The sequence below is a fragment of the Theropithecus gelada genome, chromosome 2 (genome assembly GCF_003255815.1).
Source record: "Theropithecus gelada isolate Dixy chromosome 2, Tgel_1.0, whole genome shotgun sequence".
Lineage (NCBI taxonomy): Eukaryota > Metazoa > Chordata > Mammalia > Primates > Cercopithecidae > Theropithecus > Theropithecus gelada.
Window position 1 is genome coordinate 179,732,060 of NC_037669.1, and position 25,134 is coordinate 179,757,193.

Consider the following 25,134-nt stretch of genomic DNA (forward strand, 5'->3'; position numbering starts at 1 on the left):
TCTGTTGATTCGCCTGTTGTGGACATTCCATATAAATGGAATCATAGGGTATGTGGTCTTTTGTGAGTGGCTTCTTTGACTGAGCATATGTTTTCAAAGTTCAGCCATGTTGAACATGTTACCTGTAAAATTTCCTTTGTACTACCAAGTAATATTCTTCTGTATGGATATATCACATTCTGTTTATCCTTTCTTCAGTTGATGGATGTTTGGGTTGGTTCCAGTTTTTGGCTATTTTGAATAATGATGCTATGACCATTTGTGTACAAATTTTTGTTTGAACATAAGCTTTCCAGTTTTTTTTTCTTTATACCTAGGAGTATATACATAGGTATCGTGTTAGGCCATTTTTGCATCACTGTAAAGAAATAGTTGGCTGGGTGCGGTGGCTCATGCCTGTAATCCCAGCATTTTGGGAGGCCAAGGCAGAAGGATTGCTTGAGCCCAGGACTAGCCTGAGTAACATAGTGAGACTCTGTCTCTACAGAAAATTTAAAAATTAGCTGGGCATGGTGGCACAGGAAGTGTGGCAACGGCATCTGCTCGGCCTCTGGTGACGTCTCAGGAAGCTTATGGTCATGGCAAAGGGGGAGCTGGCATATGTCACATGGCAAGAGCAGTGCCACACTCTTTTAAACAACTAGATCTCGTGTGAACTCAGAGTGAGAACTCACTTATTATCATGAGGAGAGCACCAAGACATTTTTGAGGCATCTGCCCCCTGACCCGAATACCTTCCACCAGGCCCCACTTCCAACACTGGAGATTACATTTCAACTTGAGATTTGGAGGGGACAAATATCCAAACCAAATCAGGTACATACCTAGGAATGGAATTGCTGGGCCATATGGTAACGGTTTAACCTGTTGAGAAACTGCCAGACTGTTTTTCAAAGTGGCTGTACCATTTACATTCCCATCAGCAGTGTATGAGAGTTCCAACTTTGCAATGTCTTCCACAAAACTTAATATTGTCTTTTTTATTAATAGCCATGCCAGTGGATGTAAGTAGTATTTCATTGAGGTTCCAACTTGCACTTTGTTTGTTTGTTCATTTGTTTGTTTGTTTTGAGACAGAGTTTCACTCTTATTGCCCAGGCTGGAGTGCAATGGTGCGATCTTGGCTCACTGCAACCTCTGCCTCCCAGGTTCAAGCAATTCTCTTGCCTCAGCCACCGTAGCTGGGATTACAGGTGCGCACCACCATGCCCAGCTAATTTTTTGTATTGTTAGTAGAAATGGGGTTTCACTATGTTGGCCAGGCTGGTCTCGAATTCCTGACCTCAGGCGATCCACCCGCCTCAGCCTCCCAAAATGCTGGGATTACAGGTGTGAGCCACTGCGCCCAGCTTGATTTGCACCTTCTTAGTGACTAATTATGTTGAGCATCCTTTCATGATTGGCCATTTGTATATCTTTGAAGAAACGTCTATTCAAATCTTTTGTCCACTTTAAAATTGTTATTTATCTTTTTATTATTGTGTTGTAGAAGTTCTTTAGATATTCTAGTTATAAGTTCCTTATCAGATATATGAATTGTAGATATTTTCTCACAATCTGTGGGTTTTTTCACTTTCTTTTTTTTTTTTTTTTTTTTTTTTTGAGACGGAGTCTCGCTGTGTCTCCCAGGCTGGAGTGCAGTGGTGCGATCTCGGCTCACTGCAAGCTCCGCCCCCTGGGTTCACGCCATTCTCCCGCCTCAGCCTCCCAAGTAGCTGGGACTACAGGCGCCCGCTACCACGCCCGGCTAATTTTTTGTATTTTTAGTAGAGACGGGGTTTCACCGTGTTAGCCAGGATAGTCTCGATCTCCTGACCTCGTGATCCACCCGCCTCGGCCTCCCAAAGTGCTGGGATTACAGGCTTGAGCCACCGCGCCCGGCCTTCACTTTCTAAATGGTGTCTTGAAGCACAAGTTTTCAAATTTGATGAAATTCAATTGATCTGTTCTTTCTTTTGTTGCTTTTGTTTTGTGTGTTATATCTAAGAAACCATTGCCTAATCCAAGGTCACAAAGATTTACTCCTGATTTTTACTGCTATGATTTTTATAGTTTTATCTCCTGCATTTAAATTTACAACCCATTTGAGTTAATTTTATGTATGATATTAGGAAGAGGTCTAGTTTCATTCTCTTGAACGTGAATAGCCAGTTGTTACAGCACTATTTGTTGAAAAGACATTTTCATCATTGAATTGTCTTGGTACCCTTGAAATAAATCATTATTTTGTCAAATGCTTTTTCTGCATCTATTGAGATGGTCACATGATTTTTGTTTCCCTTATTAGTTAATATTCATTATAAACATGACTTTTTAGTGACTACTATTATATGATATAGAATTTTTAGAAATATAGCCTTTTTGTAGGCATTTAGTTTGCTTCTAACTTCTTTGCTTTTACAAATAGCATAGCAGGGACTAAATTGTTTACTTCTTCTCTAATCATTTCCTTAGAAAAAATTCCCAGTGGTGAAATTCCTGGTCTAAGGCTGTGAACACTTTGAAGACTTCTGATGTATAAGAACAACATATATAGAAAGCAAATCGTAGATATGAGAACACGAAGAGATTTTTCACAGGATTCAGTAAAGCTCTCTCATGTCACAGATAAGGAAACAAACTCAGAAAGATAGAGTGCCTTGCTCATAGTCACACAGAGGGTTAGTAATCATCTAATGAACACACCAAGCTTATTGCAGGCTTTAAAATTCCTAGGATTCTTGGATTTGGCACTTTCAAGATAAAAGGACTTTGTTGAAGGTTCTGGAGTAGTTTGCTTATTAATTGAGGCTTTAGAATTGTGAAAGAACTAATCCATCTCTAAAGAATGAACCATTTTCTTACTATATACCAAATTATGGCAAGTAATACTCTGAAATGAAAATATAACCAAAATCATAAAATTCTTAGTTTAATCCTTCCATTTTCCAAAGGACATACTACTGCTTTACCTGCTGATATGTGTGGCATTCTTCCTTATTATCTTTCTGGCATTGAAATGTGTATAAGCACTCCTGAAAGTCTACACACTGGTTCAAAATTTTGCAGAGGTTTATTACAGTTTCAGAAACTTTTTAAAACAGGCTGAAATAGATGCTTCAGGTTTCAAGTTCTGATGGTTGTTTGCTTCAAGAAAGTCCAAAGAAACAGAATATAATTTGTTGGAAGGATTTATTGAGGGAGTGCTCTCAGGTAAGAACAGAATGAGGGTCAGAGGAAGGAGCTCAACAAAGATGTGGTCTCAGCTGGAGTCGAGCTTCGCCTGCTCCCACGGGGGACTCTGGAGCATGAATTGCACCGCAGAGTTGTTCCTGCCTTTTGTAGTCCCCCTTATCAGTCTGTCATTCATTCTTTGTTGTCAGGAGGGGCTGGTGGGTAACCTCTCTGGCAAGACCGCTGTTGTTTTTTTGTTGTTGTTGTTTGGCCAAAGGCAATTGCCCAGAGATGGGGCAGCTGCTAGCCATTAGCAAACAGCCCTCGCCGGAGTTGGGGATGGGTGCACTGGGAAGGAGATCTGAGCGAGGCCCCAACAGTATTCACTACAACAGCCATGCAGGGGATGCAGTTCTTTCCTCCGTGCTGCCTCGGGCACTCGTTACTAGTGAGCTAAAAGCAAATAATACCATCATCCCACAAGTCACAACAGACACACAGCAGGATATAGTAACTCCCTAAGCAGAAGTTATGGCTATACACATAATCCCTCTACTATGCTGTGTTTTCCTTTTGGGATCTAGAAAGCAACTGAAAAACACTTTTTGCAAGCCATAGTGTTCTACTGTTACAATTTGAGTTTCTAATCTCAGGCATGACATAGTAGAAGTATTTGATGATAATACTAAGACTCCCATTTGTGTCTCATGTACTTGATAGATTTTCCAGTTATTCCCAAATGCTGCAAGATTTTTATAAATTTCTCTGTGTTAAAACATCAAAAGGAGCCAACAGGCTCTTGGCCTGGGATGGTGAGCTCAGTGAAGGGGTCGAGCTTTAGCAGGGGTGGTGGGGCCGGTCTGTGCTGACTCTTATGGAAGGTGCCTCAGCCTTGGTCATTCACTCATTCTCTGCCGAAAAGAGAATGGGTGTCATCAGCTGGTGGTCCAGGAGGGTTATAGGAGAGAAGTCAATGCGGAGAAAGAAATTGGGAAGGGTGCTGGGCTGCTTCAAGTTGAAGTGTAAGGCTGATTGCAGGAGGGAGCAGGTGAACTCCTGGTACCGACACTGGGCAAGTGGATCCCACTGTCCCTGTGTGTCTCTCCTGTAAGAGGGGTGATTGCTTCAGTCATACCAGCAATGTGTATGCATGCACTCAATCATTCATTCTTCAGCATATTTATTAAGCACCTTCTGTGTGCTGGGCTCTGGAGAAGAAGAATCAACCCAGGCCCTGGTCCTTGAGAAGTTTGTGTTCTGGTGGTCAAGGCAGAAAGGGAACAGATAGAAAGTGTTCCTGTGGGAGACCTGCACGTGAGAGGGGAGGAAGAGGAGTAGGCAGATATGCACACAGGAGGGGCACTTGGTAGAGCCGTTCACAGGCTGGGCTGTCTGCCTCACACAGCATGTTGGCGGATCTCGCAGAGCACTTGATAGCAAGTTCAAATGGAGTGAAAGCCGAGGTCCCCTCCACAGGGAGAAATCAGGTCCTCTGGGCCCCAGACCAGCAGAGAAAACCTGTTTCAGCCAAAGCAGACAGTGGCAATGGCCTCTCGGGATACTGTTTCTGCTCATCAGCACTTTTAAAAGTCCAATGAGCCCATTTAACAAAGTTGTCCTGTTGTCTCTCACAGGGAGAAGTTGTGGAATACGTGGATGACCTCTTAGAACTGGAGGAGACCAGCTAGCCCGCAGCAACCAAAGGGACTTCCTCTTGACGTTCAGGAAACACAGATTCTTCGTCCTTTTCCCAACAGCCCAGGCTGTTGATACCTCAGAGCCTTCCCTTTACTCCCCGAAGTGAAAGGGAAGCCCCCATCTCTCTCACTACATGTCACCAGGGGTGAGCCTGCCTTTCCCGTCTTCACACCTGCCACCTCGTGTTCACACCTATCTTTCTTACCTTCTTTTTGAGATGGAGTCTCGCTCTGTCGCCCAGGCTGGAGTCCTTTGGCACGTTCTCGGCTCACTGCAACCTCTGCCTCCTGGGTTCAAGCGATTCTCCTGCCTCAGCCTCCCAAGTACCTGGGATTACGGGCATGTGCCACCACACCTGGCTAATTTTGTATTTTCAGTAGAGACGGGGTTTCGCCATGTTGGCCAGGCTGGTCTTGAACTCTTGACTTCAGGTGATCCACCTGCCTTGGCCTCCCACAGTACTGGGATGACAGGTGTGAGCCACCGTGCCTGGCCTCTTTCTCACCTTTACACCTGTCTTCTTATCCTCACATCTGTTTTCACACCTTCACCCCTGTCTTTCTCATGTTCACACTTGTCTTCCCCATGTTCATACCTGCCTTTCTCACCATTTTGGTTTGAAGGACAGTCTTCTCTGGCTTGTTTTTTTGTTTTGTTTCTTTTTTTTTTCCCCAGAAAATCAGTATTATTTTTTAAATAAGAAAAACATTCCTAAAAGATGATAATTGTGAAAACCTCCTTTGGCTTGTTTGCTCTTCCAGATTTTAGTCTCCTTTCTCCCCATCCAGGAAAGATGGTGGAAGACAAAGGCTAAATTTCTCCAGCCTCACAGTGGTCTTCACTTGGTCTGACTTGTACCAATTCTAGCACCCACTGAAAAACAAGTTGAGTAGAGAGTGTAGAGTACAGAAATGTGGCTTTTGCCCCACTTTGCATCTCCAAAATTACAACGGTTGGCCAATCCCATTTGAGGACAATGCTTAGTTGTAAGTCTCCGAGATGGAAAAAGAAGAAAGTCAGAGCTGTCTAGTTTCATTTATTCTTTCAGTAAATATTTATTGAGTACCTACTGTGTGCCAGGCATTGACCAGGGAACTACAGATACTTCATCGAATAACAGGGGAAAGTTCCCTGTGCTCATGGAGCTTACATTCTACAGGGAGAAAGAGATAGCCAATACATAGGAATAAATATATATAAGGTATCATACAGTGATAATTGCTATGGAGAAAAATAAAGCAGGGGAGGGAGTAAGAAATCTTAGAGATGAGGCTGCAGTTTTAAATGGGGCCTCACTGGGAAAGTGACGTTAGAGCAGAGACGGGAAGTGGATCCTGGCCAAGGCATTGGAGGCAGAGGAACAGGATGTGCAGTGCCCCTGCTCTGCATGGTCAGGGAAGAGCAGGGAGACCCAGCAGAGTCATGGCCAGGGGAGAATGGAAGGAGAGACGGCTGGGGAGGAGGTCAGGTGGTGGAGGGCCTTGACTTGGCTTCTGCTGAGTGAGATGGGAGCCACTGGAGGGTTTGAACAGAGGAGTGCCTTGATTGATTTATATTTTGCAAGGGTCATTCTAGCTGCCATATTGTGAAAAACTTTAGTGGACAAGGGCAGAAGGAAGAGGGAAGACCTGTTAGGAAGCTGCTGCAAGATTCCAGTCTTGGGCCTGGGCCACAGCAACAGCAGTGGCCAAATCTCTGGATTTATTTTGAAAGCAGAGCCAATAGGATTTGCTGAGAGGTTGAATGTGCAGTGTAAGAGAAGGAAGAGTTAATGATGACATTAAGGTTTTCGGCCTGAATAGCAGGAAAGATGGAGTTACCAGTTACTGAAACGGAAGGATGGGCTGGGTAAGTAAGGAATTTGGTGCAAAGCAGGCTGTCTGTGGTTGGAATGGGAGGTTCTGGCTGCAAATCAAAGTGGAGAGTTTTCTCAGGTCAGGTCTGCAGCAGAGCTCGAGACAGGGATCTGAATGCACTTGGTTTATTGTGGGGGGGTGCTTTCGGAACCTGTGAAAGCCTCTATCAGTCATTTATTGGCTGTGAGAAGTTCTCTGGGAGTGCTGGTACATCTGAAGGCAAGTGGCTTCAGTTGAGGGCAAGTCTCTGGAAAAGAGGCTGTAGGCATCTGGCGGCTACCATGCATGGTAGTGTGTTGGTGGGTGTGGGGTCCTGGGAACTGGCTCTGTGAAGGGATCTGGCAGGGCACCACAGCGCCCCCTACTGAACCATCAGCATGTCAGTGGCATTTAAAGCCATGCGGCCGGAGGGGCCACTGAGATTGTCTTTGAGTATTACGGAGAAGCAACAGAAAAGAGCCATGGATGGAGCCCTTGGGCTCTCTGGGAAATCGGAAATCAGCCAAAGAGACTGAGAAGGAGTTACCTTAAGGTCAGAGAACACCAAGAGAGTGTGGTGTTCTGGAAGCTGAGCTTTCTTTATTCAGGCTCATTCCCTTCCCCAAAGAAGCCACTTGTGTAGTTGGGCCCCTCCAGGGTTGAAGGCAAGAGGAGAAAGGCACAGCGTTTGGGAAACAAGGCTTGTCCTGCAATAGCCTGGGAAGGAATAAAAGGATAGAGTGTTTGGGTTTTTGTGTAATGGTGGTTAATTGGGGTGGAACACTCACACACTGTGCTTTTTCTGGGCTTTCCTTATCCCTCAGAACACTACCAACCTCGGGGAACTCGGGCACATCCTTCTGTTTCTCCTTCAGTTCTATCCTGCTTCCCTCATCCCTCTGACACCATGTCCTCACTCACCTGCACAAGAATCCCTGCATCAGGTTCTCTTTTGAGGGTGCCCAACCCAGGACAGTCCCCTACCACTTCTGTCTTGGGCTGAAGTCGCCCATGTCCGCAGAGTCTGTACTCCCAGCGGGGGTGTTTGACCCGAAGAGTCAGTGTTATTACTGGTGGATGCACCATGTCCACAGCAGCCCCCCAATCCCAGCGATGCGTCAGATCTTATGTGGCTTCCTGCTGGGGGAGATGGCCTTTGCCCACGGGATGCCGGGTTCTCCTTTATTTCCTCACCCCACCCTCTACTCCACCAGAGAAACTTCCTTTTGAACTCAGTGGGGAAGAGGGTGATGAGACAGGACTAGAAAGTAGTGGAGGACCCAGCGAGTGGACGCCCTGCTCCGGGATTCCTGAGTCTGTAAATAGTGTGCCCAGCAGCTGTGAACTCCCCTTATAGCCCTGGGCTGCAATGTCCTTCCCAGCTGTGTGAGACAATGAAAGCCGACGTCCACAGGGACCCAGGCTGGGTTGGGTGTTGTGACTTACTCCACCTCTGTGCCCTGCAGAGGTCCCGTTGGGTCCTTGTCTTGTGAGCTTGGGGTGAGCTTTCTGTACATGATGTTGTTCCACATATGGGTTGAGTTGGCATGGTAGGGGGTCCTCGTTTACTCTCTGAAGTTGGCCTCCTTTCACTGGGGATTGAAAAGCACCTCCACCCCTACCCTAGCGATGTCCCCTGAGGACCCTGGTGATAGTACAGTCAATATTGTCAGTACTTTGCTTTGATTGAAGGCTGTGGAGCTGAGTTACCAAAATTTCTATTTCAAAGGAAACCAAACCTTAAAAAAAAAAAAAAAAAAAAGTGGGCTGGTTCTTCCAAACCTACCGTGAAACCCTGATGTGCAGGCTGCACTCAATGACCTCAACCCAACACCTCCCTGTGTTTCTTGGAAGAGCCTAGAAGATTCCTGGATTGAGACCCCATTGGTTCAGCCTCAGTCTGGCCTGTCTTGAAAAAAACAAACACATTTGTAAGCTTTGTGGGAGCTTCCAGGCCCGCTGTAAGACGCCTCGCTTGTCCTTTGACCCATCAGCATGGAGTTCAGTGGTTGCTCTTTGGTTCTGCAGGCTGGTGGGGAGGCCGCCCATCGTGGTGGGGCATCTGTCCAGCCCCATTGCCACTCAGGGCATCCAAGCAGGAGGCACCCGCTGGGAAGGGTCTAAAGATACTCCTTGTGGCCACTGCTACTGTTCACATTTGACTTGCGGAGAAGTGAAGGGCTGAGGGGAGGTTTGTGTACACACATGTAATTAAAAGTGACTAACTGACCGAAGTGAGCACATACCAACATATGCAACATACTAATATCTTCCTGATTTTTGAGACTTTCTAATTACTACAACTAACCTGTTGTGCTCACCTCTGGAATTCAGAAAGAGAGCCACTGCGAGCACTGACCACAAGGGCTGCCTTACGAAGGAAATGTGTGCTTTCAGTTCTTATTAGGGGAATTTTAAGAGCACAAAAATTTTATTGAACCCACCTCAGTGGCAAACAGAAAATGATTTGTTAGATTGTCAGTGCGAAGGGGTTTATTATGACTGCTGGTGGAATAAACAGTGACCGGTTTCTGCCAACATTTATGGAAATAACGTTTCTAAGTTTTAAATGTGAGCTGTAAACCGAAGCCACTTCAGTTAAAAAAAAAAATCAATACTTAAACTGTAGGGAAAAAGTGGATCGGTGCCAGAGAAAACATTATTTAATAGTGTCGGAACATGGAACTGCAACACAGTTTGTAGCAAGGCACTGAGAAAAACCCACAACTAATCCTTCATCGCAGCTGTCTGAACTCTTGATCATCTGCCATCCCCCAAACAGGGACTTCTTTTTTTCTGGTGACTCCAGGCCTGAATGACCTAGTGTGGAGAGTTTAAACTATGTACAAGGGAGGAAAGAAAAAACGGAAAGGAACCTTAAGTAAGCCTCAGCCAAAGGTTTTATGCATGGGACTTCCTGTGCCTGCAGCCAGGGGCAAGACCGATCCCCATGCCTGTCCCCATGACATCTCCCTGAAAGAGAAGACACCATGACAGCCCGGCTTTGCCTTGACTGACCCACTCCTACCCCAGAAATAAGAATCAAGAGCAGCCATGGTTATCCTTGGCCGGCCACATATCCTGGCACCTGACACTGTCCCCACACAAATAGCTGACTTTCGTTGCTTGTTGAATGAATGAGTTGGCTGTATATCCTCTTGGAGCTAGCAGGTAAGATATTAGTGCCTCATTTTATAAGAAGAGAATAGGAAGGAAGTAAGCAATTTGGCCAACAGACACAAGATAAAGATTCCAGAGTTTTATCTCCCACTTTAGGGTGGCAGTCAGTAGGCCAAACTCCAAAGGCCAAACTCCAAAGGCCACTGCTGATGTCTTTCTCTGCCTCCTCTCTTTGGGTTAGTGTGGTATGTACAAGCTCACTCTTGTTGAAAATTAGAACTCAGAAAATAGTTGAAAACAAAAGCTTTTTGTTTTTTTACATCACATTAAATGTTTTACTTTGCTTATTCTCTATTTTCTGTTCTATCCACTGGACAGGGATGTCTTCACCACATTCTAGAAGCTGTGTTATAATGAGCTCTGTTTTCTCAGGTCTGTGAAATTTCTGACATTCATCTAACAAAGTAGAAACTTCACACCAGGGACTCCTGGATCTCATGCAGGAGGACTGGTCCTTGCTAGCCATGAGCTGGCTGAGGTCCTGTCAGGCAGTAGAGGCTCATGCCTCTCCCCAGGAAGATTGTCTTTCAGAGGAGATCTGGAATCCCACTAGGAAAAACATTTGGAATCTGTTTCAAACAGGGACCCAACGCATCTTCAGGCGTGACTGTCAACAGCAACTATGCTCCATGCATGCCACTAAGGGGCAGGCAGGAGAAAGAATAGTAGAAGGAGGCAGGTGGAAAGAGTGAGGAACCAGCCAGCACAAAAAGAAGTCCATGTTTTGGAGAGTTCAAACAGCTGTCTGAAGAAGAGGTGGAGGACATGGAGATGAGCCCAAGAATTCCAGAGGATGTGGTGAAAAAATCTGGACTGAGGAGGAGAGGAGGTGCAGGGAATAACAGTTGAGTTGATGGATGTCTTAGGTCAGAATCCTTTGAAGCAAGGGAAGTGATGCGGTGCTCTCAAGAGAAGGGGTGTGAGGGAAGCAGGAAGGAGCTAGTAAGGATGTGTCTTCAGGTGGAGACTGGCTTCAGCCTGATCTCATGGGAGCTCTGGAGCATGAATCACATTGGAGTTGGTCCCACCTTGAGGCAAGGAGGCCAGCCTTTTGCATTCCCATGACAGCTGGTCATTGGTTATAGGCTGCCCTAGCAGAGTATAAGGTGGTCTAACTTCTTGGGTGAGGGAACTCCCAGTAGGCCAAGGGCATTTCTCTGCACTGGAAGGGTACACTTATGTGCTTATGAGCATTTTAGCAGACAACACTCAGGGCAGCTGGAAGATGGGGTCACCTACCTAGCAAAGGGGACCTGGGAGGGGCATCAACAATGTCCACAACATTGGAAGGCTTGGGAGGCGTGGATCTGTGGTGGTCATGGACGTGAAAATGGACGTAAGGCAGATGGGATTGGTGCTGATGGTGTCTGAGCTGGATTTGCTAGTTGCCCTTCCACATCTCTTCCAACATGCCCCTCCAACATGCCTGGTGTCCCAGGAGCCTGACCTCTATGGTTCCATTGCCTGGACTTCTGCACCCTCTGATTTCCAGTTGCCACTGGGACATGCCAGCAAGAGATGGCAGGGTGAGACAAGGTCTGGGTCCTTAAAATCTTTGCTTCCTCCAGGCCACAGTTGGACACTGGCTGCATTCTCTTTGAGGCCAGAGCCCTTGTCCTGCAGGGCCTTTCCTATTGCTGAGCTCCTGTTGGCTCCCTAACAGGTCCCCACCATCCCTTGATGGTTCCCCTAACTCTCCCCACACCTTTGTGAACAGTCCCTTCAGCTAACCCTCTAATTACTCCTTTGAGTGTCCTGTGAAGAGAAAGGGGATAATCAGTTCTCTCTTAGGCCAGCGCTTCTCAAGCTTTACCATTCATGCCCGCCACCTGGGCATCCTGTTAGATGCAGATCCTGATTCAGCAGTCCTGGGGTGCGGCCTGAGATTGTGTACTTGCTTGCAGTGCCTGGGCTACCGGGGCAGGAGCCACACTTTGAATAGTGAGGTCCTGGGTGTTTCGTTGCAGTGAAGTGAGTGGTCTCTGGTTGGGGCAAGGAAGAGGGAAGTAGGGAGGGAGGAGGGGCAAGAGTGCCACAAACTTCCCTAAAATCCTGCTGCAGGAGGTAATATAGCTGAGAGTTAGGTTTAGAAAGGACAGTCTTAGATCTTAGATATAGTAAGTATTAAGACATTATTTTCAAGATTACTAGAGAATTTTTTTTTTTTTTTTTTTTTTTTTTTTAGATGGAGCCTTGCTCTGTCCCCCAAGACTGGAGTGCAGTAGCATGATCTCAGTTCACTGCAACCTCCACCTCCCCATTCAAGCAGTTCTCCTGCCACAGCCTCCCGAGTAGCTGGTACCAAAAGCGTGCACTACCACGCCCAGCTAATTTTTGTATTTTTAGTACAGAAAAGATTTCACCATGTTGGCCAGGCTGGTCTCGAACTCCTGACCTCAAGTGATCTGCCTGCCTCAGCCTCCCAATGTGCTGGGATTACCAGTGTGAGCCACTGTGCCCAGTGAGATTTTTTTTTTTTAAACCATGGTGCAGTAGCCTAGAAATAAAATACATTCAGCAACTGTTGGGGCAATAATTATTTATTTTAAATATCTCAGAAGTTTTGTGTTAATAGAACCCCCTCCCCCAATTTTCATGAGCATTAAACATTCACCATTCTCAAAACATGCATGACATACAATTTAGATTTATAGTATTTTAATCATTCCCTTTCAACATGCAGTTTTAGATTCTATAACATTAATTTAGAGGATACCACACCAATAAGATCTTAAAAACTGATGTGTTGGGTTTATTTCACAGTTCATGTCTACAAATAAAACATTTACATGTATTGATAATTTGTAATAAATTTATTAATACATGTGTATTAATATTGCCTATTTATTTGTTGGTATAAATTCAATGTTTTGGGTTATTCCATAATAATAGTTACTAACACAGTCCCAATGCTGGAACAGAGGTTATTTTATATAGTTAAAAATAGAAAAGTTATCTTGCAGTAGATTAGGATCTAATTTATAAATATATACAGTCTCTGGCTTTTATTCTATTATGTTTTGCTTTGGCTACATGCAGAAAGCATTTTATTCCTATTGTTCTTGACTTCATCTGATGCATAGGTATTCTAGTTGGTGCCTTCAGGCTTTATTTTACCCAACTATGGGGACTAAGATCTTCGATTATGCTGCTTTTCTTTATGGCTACTTCACCTAGTATTTTTCCAAAGCTTGCTGAAAAGAGGTGGCAGGGTAGAAAGCATGTTGTGAATTCTTTTTTCCTTAGGTAAAACACCACCAACAATTTTTCAATCATAAAAAAGATCAGGATTTCCCTCTACCACACAAAAACACTTAGACTCCTATGGTGTCTCAAAATAAATGTATTGTGTTCACCTTTTACCACTGGTAACTATTTCCAAGAAGGTGATTCATATTAGAAAAATATAACATGTTTCATTTCTGTGCCAACATACAGGAGACTATTGCAGGTGGCATTTGGGCAGCTTCAAATGCCACCTCAGCTGCACACAGCCATGCCTGACTTCCACACAACACACACCACATACTCATCTTCTGTGCCTTTAGGAGTTCAGCTGGCCTTGAAGTTCACATTTGAGCTTATTATAAACCAATAGGCTCTCAAACTTGAGTGCACATCAAAATCACCTGGAGGGCTTGTTAAAAACACAGAGAACCGGGCCCTACTCCCAGGGTTCCTGTTTCCTGAGTCTAGGGTGGGACTAGAGAATTTGCATCTCCAACAAATTCCCAGGTGATGCTGATGCTACTGGTCTGAGGACCACACTTTGAGAACCACTGCCATAAACCATACTGGCTGAGCCACCCTAAGAAATGATTTAGATGCCATGAAATGGGTTGCCCAACAGACAGGACGGATTCTGTTTCCACAGAGCTCCCGGTTTCCACACTAGAGAACAGATCAGCACAGATCATTTCACACTCTTTTACAGATTCTTCTGCTTCTCCATCAAATATGTGCCCATACTTGATATCCTGGTGTTCGGCCCTCTGAAAACATTTCTTTTTTTTTTTTTTTCTCCCATGTCATTCCCTCTTACTGGAGTTCAGAGAAATGGTTAATCCTGAGAGAGGAAACCAAGGACTGAGTTTTGTTAGTCCTGGCAAAAATTCCAAGACATTCCTAGGCACAGACTGGTCAAGGACAACTAGGCCACTGCTTCTGAGAGGAAATGGTACTTACTGGTACAAAGCTAACTTTGTTTTTAAAAAATAATAGCAAATCCTTAACCAGGAAAGATTGAAAATAAAATATAATAAATGATAGGCTGTCCCACAAAATGGAGGGAACAGAGGGGGATGTGTGTTTCTTCATTCCTCACCTCCCCCAATAAAATGTCAGTCTTAAATTCCCTCTAATTTCAAGAAACAATGAAAAAAGAAACCTCAGAGCTTCTGGACTGTGTCCTGGCTCTTGGTTCATCTGCCCTCAGCAACATCACAACATTAAAAGGAAACAACCCATTATTCTTCCATATTCCTCTCCCAATAATTCAATATCCATGTCCTAAATAATACTGCTCTCATACACTTGGTTTATCATGGCTATTCATAAAATTTCAGGGCATGAAGCTGGTGATCTTCTTTCTTCAAAAAGGTAATACTGTCATGTGGCCCACACCTGGAATCCTAGCACTTTGGGAGGCTAAGGAGGGCGGATCACTTGAGGTCAGGAGTTCTTGACCAGTCTGGCCAACATGGTGAAACTCCATTTCTACTAAAAATACAAAAAAATTTAGCTGGGCGTGGTGGTGCATGCCTGTAATCCCAGCTACTTGGGAGGCTGAGGCAGGAGAATTGCTTGAACTTGGGAGGCAGAGGTTGCAGGGAGCTCAGATTGTGCCACTGCACTCCAGTCTGGGCAACAGCATGAGACTCCATCTCAAAAAAAAAAAAAAAAATAATAATAATAATAATAATACTGTGATGAAGGAAGAGGCGATTTTCAACCTCACACTGGAAACAGGGCCCAAGCACAGGTCTGGGATTAGTGTAGTCAATTCCACGGCAGATGGTGAAGACACTGATGTGAGTGATGATGCCACCAAAGCCTCCCTGCCCTCCCAGGTGCTCCAGAGACACTTCTCAGCCTATAAAACAAAGGGCTGAGGAAAACATGATGAGCCCCAGTCCACCTGCGTCATGCTCTAGTAAATTATCAGTGTGATGTGTCACAGTTATTTTCCTCCCCAGTGGCTTTGGGAGAACCCACTCCGAAGGTGCCTAGACCTTCTCCATCTCGATCTGCTGGTGGTAGTGCCGAGCCTGCCGCTGGCCAACATTCAGCTTGTACACGGAGCTCTTGTGCTGGTACTTGCGGTAGCCCCACACCATCCCCACACCTGCCAGGAGCAGCAGTAGGCACAGGACGGTGACAATGGTGGCGATCACAGGGCCTCTACTGAGGCCAGGACATCTGCCCCCCACACAGGACTCCAAGGTGGGATGAAGCTCCTCGCTTGTACCCGGCCCGGGGCCTTCCTGTCCAAAGAAGTCTTCAGACAGCAGGTATGGGAAGCTGTCCTGGATCTCAGGAGCAGTGGTTTCTCCTGGAGGCTGGGTGGTTGCCATGATCGTTGAGGGGATGTGGTTAGGTGTCTGCTTGACAGTGGTCGCTGTTAATATCTCCAGGGTGGAGCTGGTAAGCTCATAGGGCAGGGTGGCCATCGGAGACTCCTCTGTGGTGAATCTCCAGGATAGAGTTGACTGGTACTTGGTCAAGTCACCATCCCCATTGCCCTCAGTCTCGGACACACTCACGGGTCTGAGCGCCAAAGCTTCCACATCTAGCATTTGAGATGGAAGAACTGAACTATGGGTCATGCCCTCGCTTGGTGTGAGGGTGCTACTCCAGGGCTTCTTAACTTCCACAAGAATGGACTGATCAGGAGTAAGTAGGATGTTTTCATCTAGTCCTACTGACCCATCCCCTCTGTCCCCATCTTCTTCCTCTTCTGCCTCTGTCTTCCTCCAAGCCCCATCTGTCACAGGGTAGCCATCTAACCATGACTCATCACTGCTGCTCACCACTGGATCCCCTGCCTTGCTATCATTCTTGCCCACAAATGGCCCCAAGGGACCATCCGTGTTGTCATAGATCACCTTAATTTCAGGTTCACCTGGGACCAATTTTACACTACTGTGGTTGTCTCCAGCAGAAAACTGCTTTTTGGTGTCATCATCCACCTCCTTTTCCAACCCAGGCTTGTGGAAAGCCTCAGCAGGAAACCAGAACAAGTGCTTCTGGAGCAGCCGCGATCCTGGCGAGTCTGCAGAGACACTGCTCCCAGCGCCAGGCAAGCCTGTGGTTGGCACAAAGCCTTTATCCTGGGCTATGTTTTCTCTCCCCACAGAAATGGAGACCAGATGGTCCTGTTTTGGAGCCTTCTCAGACGAGTCTCCCTGACTCCTGTCCTCTTCTGCCTCTGTCCAGGAATCCTCCATAAGCTCTCTGAATGACACAGATCTGTCATCAGGGAAGTTATCTTCATAGTCAATGTGTGCCTCAGCCTCATCTGGAAGGAAAGAGGGAAAAATCTCATTAGCTCCAAAGGCACAGAGCCAGTATAGAACACAAGAAAAGGAAATTAAAAGCATAAGGGCTGGGACAGAATAAATAATACTGTTATTATTCACAGATGATATGACTGCGTATCATAGATAAACCCAAAGAATCTACATATGAACATTACAATTAACTACAATTAACATCTGAGCTTAGACCGGGCATGATGGCTCACACCTGTAATCCCAGCACTTTGGGAGGTCCAGGCAGGTGGATCACTTGAAGCCAGGAGTTCGAGACCAGCCTGGTCAACATGGCGAACCCCCATCTCTAATAAAATACCAAAAAAATAGCCAGGCATAGTGGCATATGCCTGTAATCCCAGCTATTCAGGAGGATGAGACATGAGAATTGCTTGAACCCAGAAGGTGGAGGTTGCAGTGAGCCAAGATCACATCACTGCACTCCAGCCTGGGTGATAGAGTGAGACTCAAAAACAAAAACAACAACTCAAAAACAACAACAAAAAAAAACGTGACTTTATTAGGGATACTAGGTCTACAGTAAATATAAACATCAATTGAATTTCTAAATCTTGTCAATAAATAGAAAATTAAAATTTAAAAGGATGCCATTTACAATAACATTAAAAAAAACCAAACACATAGGAATAAATCTAACAAAAGATGTGCAAGACTTCTACATGGAATGATATAAGACATTGCTGAGCACAATTAAAGAAGACTTAAATGAATGGAGGAATAGATCATGATCATGTAGCAGAAGGCTCAAGATTGCTAAGTTGGCAATTCTGTCCAAATTGATCTATATAGATCTAATACAATTCTAATAAAAAATCTCAGACATTAACTGAATGCTAAAGTTTATGGAAATGCAATGAACCAAGAATAGACAAGGCAATATTGAAAAACAAGAAAAAGCTGGAAGACATATGCAAAACATTTCAAGATTTACTATAAAACTGAATTACCTTTTAAGGCTGTGGTATTGGCACAAGGACAGATAATTAGATTACATTAAAATTAAGATCTTCTGTTCATTAAAAGCTACCACGAAGAGAGTTACAATGCAAGGCAGAGTTAGAGAAGATATCTGCAACACATATAACTCCAAAGGGCTCGTATCCAGAATTTAAAAAGGACTCCCACAAATCTATACTAAGTAGATAGACAAACCATAGAAAAATTGGCAAGATATTTGAATTGGCACATCATCAGAAACATATCAGACTAGTCATTAAACGTGGAAAGAAGCTCAACCTCACTAGTAAGATAGTCATAATGAGATACCATTGCATAGCACCAGAATGGCTAAAATTAAACAGATCGACAATATCAAATGTTAACTAGGATATACAGCACTGTTAGTGGGAGTGTGAACTGGAACAACCACGATGGAAAACTGTTTGTGCATCTCTACTAAAATTGAACATATGGATGCTCCATGACACAGCAATTCCACTCCTAAATATACACTTAACAGTAATGTGTGCATATGGGCACCAAAAGACATGCCTAAGAATGTTCATAATCGTAAAAAACTGGAAGCAATTCGAGTGTCCATTAACTGCAGAACCGATACATCAATTACAGGATACTCAAACAATGCAAATCTGTACATCAATAAACATGAACCGACCACTGCTTCCCACAACAAAACAGATGAATTGCATGGCCATAATGTTAAGCCAGGCACAAAAGAGCACACTCTGTGTTGATTCTATTTATATAAAGTTAAAAAACAGGCAGAATTAATCTATGGATGTCGAAACTCAGGATGGTGGTTACACTTGGGTAAGAGAGAAGGGGTGATGATTGGGTCTGGTACAAACAGGACTTTTAGGGTGCTGGCAATATTTGATTTCTTCACTGTGTCAAGGCCTAAATATCTGTGTTTATGCTTGATAAACACTTGGTTTGTTGCCTTATGATTTGTATGTATTTTATAATTAAGTTAAAAATGCATCTTTTTTTTTTTTTTTAAAAGACAGAGTCTCTCTCTGTCTCCTAGGCTGGAGTGCAATGGCGCAATCTAGGCTCACTGCAACCTCCACCTCCCGAGTTCAAGCGATTCTCCTGCCTCAGCCTCCCGAGTAGCTGGGATTATAGGTGCACACCACCACGCCCAGGTAATTTTTGTATTTTTAGTAGAGACAGGGTTTCACCATGTTGGTCAGGCTGGTCTCAAATTCCTGACTTCATGATCCGCCCATCTCGGCCTCCCAAAGTGCTGGGATTACAGTCATGAGTCACCACGCCGGGCCCCCAATGCATCTTTTAAAACACTGATTTGTTCTTTGTAAAACTTCCAAGTCATGGGATGATGCTGTAAAGTATTCTGAATCCAACTGAATAAGATTCACTAGAGCCCCACAACTAGGAGCCCAGAATGTAAGGAGAGTCCAACGAGAGGGGAATCAACTGGTCAGGAAAGCTCAAGAAGCTGGTGTCCTCAGAAGACAGCAGCAGCCCTTTGAGCGTCCCCTCTCTCAATGGTCTTTGAAAGCCAAGTCCTGCTGGAAGATACACTTAAATTATTAAAACAGACTGGTTCTCCCACTTAACTTTCAACTTTGGAAGAACAAAATGCACAGAGCTCCAGAGTCAAGGTCTAGATGGAATGCTGAGGTGTCATGCGGTGCACTCCTCGGTTCTGAAACTAGATTCGTGGGTATCTGGCTTATTTCTAAAGGCTATTAAGAGAATAAGACTCTGTATCTTGCTTATTTAATGACTGACAGAGTTATACATAAAATTTAACAATCTTTTCTGATCTGCTCCTGAAATGTAAGCCCATTCACTTTACATGTGTCCTCAGTCAGAAAAGGGAAAGAGTGGATGAAGAGCAAACATCACTGATAAATATCAAATGCATGTGTGTTTTCTGCTTAGAAAAGGATGGCCAATGATTATACCCCATTGTGTCCTGTTCACAAAACCTCACACAAAAAACACATCAGATGGCTGGACCATTCTTATCAGCCTTGTAGAATTCAAATACAGGCTCCCAGTGCTCAACCAGGCGCCTCCCTTCACATTCCCTGTTATATCCTCATTTCAAATTCTGCACTGACCTGCTCCTTCATTCAACAGACCTCACTGAGTGCTGACTATGTGCTAGAGCTTGGGATCGCTGGTGAATAGGATAAATACTCCCTTCCCCCTTGGAGCATATGGGACAGAATCTCTCTTGCATCCTATAGGATTGAACTTCAATGATTTTGTGTGCACAAATTTTCACCCAATATTCTGAACGAACATCAGGTTTTGCATTGAAGTACTGTCCTTCCTTCAAAAACAACAAAATGAAATGAATGTCATTATGACAGAACTTTTCTCTACAATTTACCCAAAACATATAGACAAGTCACACTGAGATTTAAGGTCATGACTTGTATCTTTGACCTCAGGATAAGGGGATTAGATTGCTTATGCACATGTGTGTCCTTACTGGCTGTGGAAGACAGATTGCAGTAATGGCCACAAATCTCCACTTTTTCCTGCATCAAGTCCTTTTGCAATGTGCCTTTGCACGACTTCCCATGAAAAGTTTGGGCCTGTTTTTCCATCTCTAGAATCTGGGCTGACCTCATCCTTTGTTTTGACCTACTGAATGCAATGAAAGTGTTGCACGCCTTTGCTCTCTGCCTTGGAGCCCTGCCAGCTGCCATGTGAACAAACCGGGATGCTGAAAGATAAAAGACCCCATGAAGGAGAGGCAAACGTCCCAACTGAGGCCACCCTAGATCAGTCAGCTCTGGCTGACCACATTCACCTGAGTGAGCCCAGCCCAAACTGCTGACTCAAAGAACTGGAGCAGAATAAATGATTGTTGTTTCATGCCACTAAGCTTTTTGAGGATGGTCTATTATGCAGAAAAAGCTAACTGACACACTAGCAATAGTAATGAGCTGCTTGCGGGGCAGGGCCCAAGGCACTGTGTCCCTAAAGTACAACAGTGCTTATCTACTATAGGTATTCTTATGGGTATTCTTGAGTGAGTGAAAAAGTAAATGGTTCCGGGAGGAAAATGGGGAAAATCTGCAACAGCTCAGATCCCAAGCTTCTCTTCATCCCTACCTTAAAACTGTTCCGCACTGAGATCAATTTCCAGGAGCACAGTCTCCCAAAACACAAGAGGACTATAGGCCCACTTCTAAATTACACGGAATGAATTACTTGTACTCATAGTCTCTCATAACACCCCAAAGACCCTCTGAAAAGACACCATTGTTGAAGGACCAATTGAATACAAAACCACACACGGGTGTGCACCACATACATGCACACAACACACACCCTCACATACTGGTGAGCAAATCGCTGTCACAGCCTAGCTGGTGAGAGCATCTCTTCTCATCCCAGCCTCTCCTTGGTGCCCATATTCTTATCCATTTAAAACGCTAGCCTAGTAGAACTCCCTCCCCACTGCTAGTCAGTTTCAAGCAGAGTGGTGATCCTGCTCCATCAAAGTTTGCTCCTAATGCATAGAAACTTGGCATTCCACATGTCTGACCGGTCATTTTTGCCCCAAATCTGCCCCAACCAATTTGTTTTTAATTAAAGAAAATAATATATTCTGCGGTACTGCAGAAGAAATTATCTTTGCGAAACAATACACATTTGCCAGTTGTCTCCTAGAGGTTCTGCTGTTGAGGATGAATATCCCTGTCCTCAGCCAGAACCCAGCCCCCTTTCATGAGGGGATAAGGTAGGAAGCGGTAACTCTCCAAGATCATTTTTCCTCAAGAAGCTTCCACCCACTTGAAAGCATAGGCCACACTTCATGCACCAGCTGTAATGCCAGGCCTCTTTCCACATGTTATTTTACTATGGAATATTTTTTGTTGCCTCACTGCAGCCCCAAGACATCAAACCGTAAAGGACCCCAGATTCTATTTTATTCCATGGTATTTTTGTCATTTCCCGTTCTTGCTTGCACGAATCTGGACAGTGCATTAATTTTCTTTCAGGTCATCAACTCACTGACTTTCAGTTCACTGACTGTCGGGAGTAAACAAGCTGTTTGTGCTGAACTCAGTCAGCATGATGAAAGGGAACAACATCTGCACAGAGCTTTACCAAAGGCAGTCCCGGCTGATGGGAAAGCCAGTGGCCTGTCGGTGCCAATGTGGGTGCTGAGTCTAAGTGCTTCCTCACTGTCCTCACAGACCGCCATCTTGTCACCTCTGCAGATGCCAAGACTGATACAGTCCATGGGAAAGCAGAATTCTACCCAAATAACCAACAGCTGAAAATAAGTGTGACTGTAGGGATACTCAAGATCTTCCAGCACCTCAGAATATCTGTGGCCCTGATAAGTCTCGCTGTAACCTCTGCTCCGGCTTCTTCCCTGTTTCTTCTGCTCACACTCCACATTTCACTTCCATCCGCCCCAGTGCCCCCTGCGTTTTTGTTCTTGCTTCTGACTGCCCTTCCATCTGCTCTTCTTCCTCCTTCTTCTACCTCATCACTTATGTTCCAGACCACTTGAATATGTACTGGGGACACAGGCCAAAATTGCTTTATGTACAGGGTGCATTACAGGCCATGCTTGAAAATATCTAAGTGTTCCAGTTGAAACTGTATCATATATTTTTCCTCCCCTGTACCTACCAAAATGGGGAAACACCACCAAACACACACACACACACACACACACACAAACACAAAACTAGGCTTACTGAATGTGAATTTCTAAAAATGAGGAAACTATACTAAACATCAGTAAAAACATTTTACCAATAGCAACCTCACGAAAAAGGAATATATTGCAACGAATTTCATAAACTAGTTACCAAGAGGAGAAACAGAGGGTTCTAAAGAAGAGTGGACAACATGGCCTGCCTTAGCTCCTCACCCACCCTCATCCTTCAGAAATGGTACTGGGAGTCAACAAATCCTAGAGAGAAGCAAAGTGGATGGAGAGAACCAGTAACCAGGAGGGCTGCTTCTTCCTGACAGAATAAAAAATGCCAAGACTTCACATTGTTCAGGGGAAGGAAACTTTGATATAGAACATTTAAAACATTTCTGAGGAAAAAGGAGAACCCAGAGTTTTAAAAATTTTTTTATGTTTTGTAGAGACAGCATCTCACTATGTTGCCCAGGCTCGTCTTGAACTTCTGGTCTTGAGCAATCCTCCCACCTCAGCCTCCCAAAGTGCTGAGATTACAGGCATGAGCCACTATGCCCAGTCAAGCCCAGATATTTTAAAGACAAACAAACAAACAAACAAGAGTAAATATCCAAGGCAGGGGGATCATTTGAGGCCAGGAGTGAGAACAGCCTCGGCAACAAAACGAGACTCCTTCTCTTAAAAAAAAATTAACTGGGTGTGGTGACACACACCTGTAGTCCTAGCTATTCGGCAGGCTGAGGCAGGAGGATCACTTGAGCCCAGGAGATTGAGGCTGCAGTGGGCCATGACGCGCCCCTGCACTCCAGCCTGGGCAACATACTACTTCAGTTGACTTGTCCCCTTACAGCCACCATTCCCTCTTCTGGATTAAAGGATTGTTTCACAATACAAAACTTAATAAGAAAGTGACTGCGACAAAACAAAGCTCAAAGGTAATGTGTAAAATAACAGAATGTTATGAAAAGGGTGGTTATAAACTTCAGGCATCAAATTGAGGACCAATGTAGCATCATGACAGAGCTAAAAAATCAGTTAGAAACTTCAAAGAACAGAGCAGACTGAGAATTTTATAAAACAGAAAAAAAAGACAGAAGACATATTCAAGAATCACTACAAACCTCAAGCAGAATAAATTCACATAAATTGCCTATAGCCACACCAAATTAAAACTGCTAAAAACCAAAGACAGAAAAATGTAAAAGCAACCTGTGAAAGCAAATATATAATGTTTGATAAAGCAACAATAAGATTGAGAGGTGACTTTTCAAAAGAAACCATAAAAGCCAGAAGACAATGTGATAAAATCTTCAAAATGTTAGAAGAAAAGAACTGCCCATATGGAATTTCTTACTCTGAAAATGTCATAAATGGAAGCTCAGAGATGCAGGAAGGAAAGAACAATGAAATAGTAAATATGGAGGCAGAGCCAAGTGAATGTTGACTGCATAAAACAACAATATACACACACACACACAATATTCATTCAAAACATTTGACAATAGCATAGAGGCTGGGAGGAGGTAAATGGAGTCAAAGTGTTTGATGGCTTTAAATTAGCCAGGAAATGGTGTAACTATTCATTAATATTAAACTTGTATATGTCAAGGGTGCCTGTTATAATTTCTAGAGTAACCACTAAAAGGAGAGTAAAAGACGATTAGAAGGTAATAGAAGGGGTAAATACAATAAGTAAAAAATGCTTAATTGCTTCAAAAGAAGGCAGGAAAGCAGAGAAAAAGGAACAAAGGACAAATAGGAAAGAGAGAAAACAAAAACAACAGTAATTTTAAACCCAAATCTACTGATGGTTAAATGTAAAATAGATTAATGCTACTATTAAAAGACAAAAGTTGTCAGCTTGGATAAAGAAACAGAACCCATGTACGTGGTACTTATAAGAGACACACTTTAAATATAAGCACACAGATGAGTTGAAAGTCAAAGACTTAAAAAAAAGTCATGAAGAGGCTAACCAGCAAAAAAGACTTTAAGGCAAAAAATACTAGTAGAGATAAAGAAGGTTCTTTCATAAAGATAAATGTTTCAATTCACCTGGAAGATATTAAATTATAAAATTGTATGTACTTAAAAATAAAGCCTCAAAATATAGGAATCTAACAGATATGAACTAAAAGAAGACACTGATAAATCCATGATCATAATGAGATATTTTAAACATCTCTATCATTAATAATTATAACAAATAGAAAAAAGGTAAGAATACAGATTTGAACAACACACTTCATAAATACGACTTCTTTGAAATACATAGATGACATCCAACAACTATAGAATAAATGTTCTTTTCAAGTGCACATAGAATAATTTTTACAAAATTGACCATAAAAGTAGTATCAACAAACTTTAAAAGACTGAATCATACATACATTTTCTGGTCATAGTGAGATTAATTTAGACAAAAAATTACTTTAAAATTCCCCCCTATGTATGGAAATTAAACAAAATACGTCTAAATAACTCATGGGTCAAGGGAGAAATTACAGTGGAAATCAGAAAACATTCTAACTGAATGATAATGGAAATATGACATATCAAAACATGTGGGAAACAGCAAAAGCTGAGCTCGGGGGAAGTTATATCTTTAAATATCTATGTGAGAAAAAAAGAAAGGCTGAAAAATCAAATTGATTTCTGGAAGCTGGGTAAATAAAATTAAGTTAAACACAAAGAAATAGAAGAAGGAGATTTTTAAAAGAACAGAAATAAAAAAAAACACACAACAGAGAAAATCAACATAGTCAAAAGTTAATTATTTGAAAAGACTAGTAACATTGATAAACTCCTAGCAAGGCTAATTAAGAAGAATTTAAAGAAGATGCAAATGAAAAACATCAGGAATAAAAGGGACATCATCACAGATGTTTCAGGTATTAGAAAAGACAATAGCAGGACCTCATGATAAAAATTTATATCCAGGAAGTCGGCTGGCCAACGTGGTTAAACCCTATCTCTACTAAAAACACAAAATTACCAGGGCGTGGTGGCACATGCCTGTAATCTGAAACTGGGAGGCAGAGGTTGCGGTGAGCTGAGATCCTGCCTTTGTACTTCAGCCTGGGAAATGATAGCAAAACGCCAT

General features: G+C 43.5%; 2 protein-coding genes across 2 annotated transcripts in view; one reads left to right on the forward strand and one right to left on the reverse strand.

Annotated features, from left to right (window-relative positions):
* Nucleotides 1-7,438, forward strand: part of CRTAP (cartilage associated protein) — a 29,221-nt gene extending 21,783 nt beyond the window's left edge. The window contains exon 7 of the mRNA XM_025374229.1: nt 4,788-7,438. Coding sequence (XP_025230014.1) covers nt 4,788-4,841 — 54 coding nt within the window. The 3' untranslated portion in view covers nt 4,842-7,438. The remainder of the gene's footprint in view (nt 1-4,787) is intronic.
* A 4,958-nt stretch (nt 7,439-12,396) lies between these two features.
* The window catches only part of SUSD5 (sushi domain containing 5), a 68,805-nt gene continuing 56,067 nt past the window's right edge, over nt 12,397-25,134 (reverse strand). Inside the window, exon 5 of the mRNA XM_025374221.1 lies at nt 12,397-16,383. Within this exon, the coding sequence (XP_025230006.1) occupies nt 15,092-16,383 (1,292 nt within the window). The 3' untranslated portion in view covers nt 12,397-15,091. The remainder of the gene's footprint in view (nt 16,384-25,134) is intronic.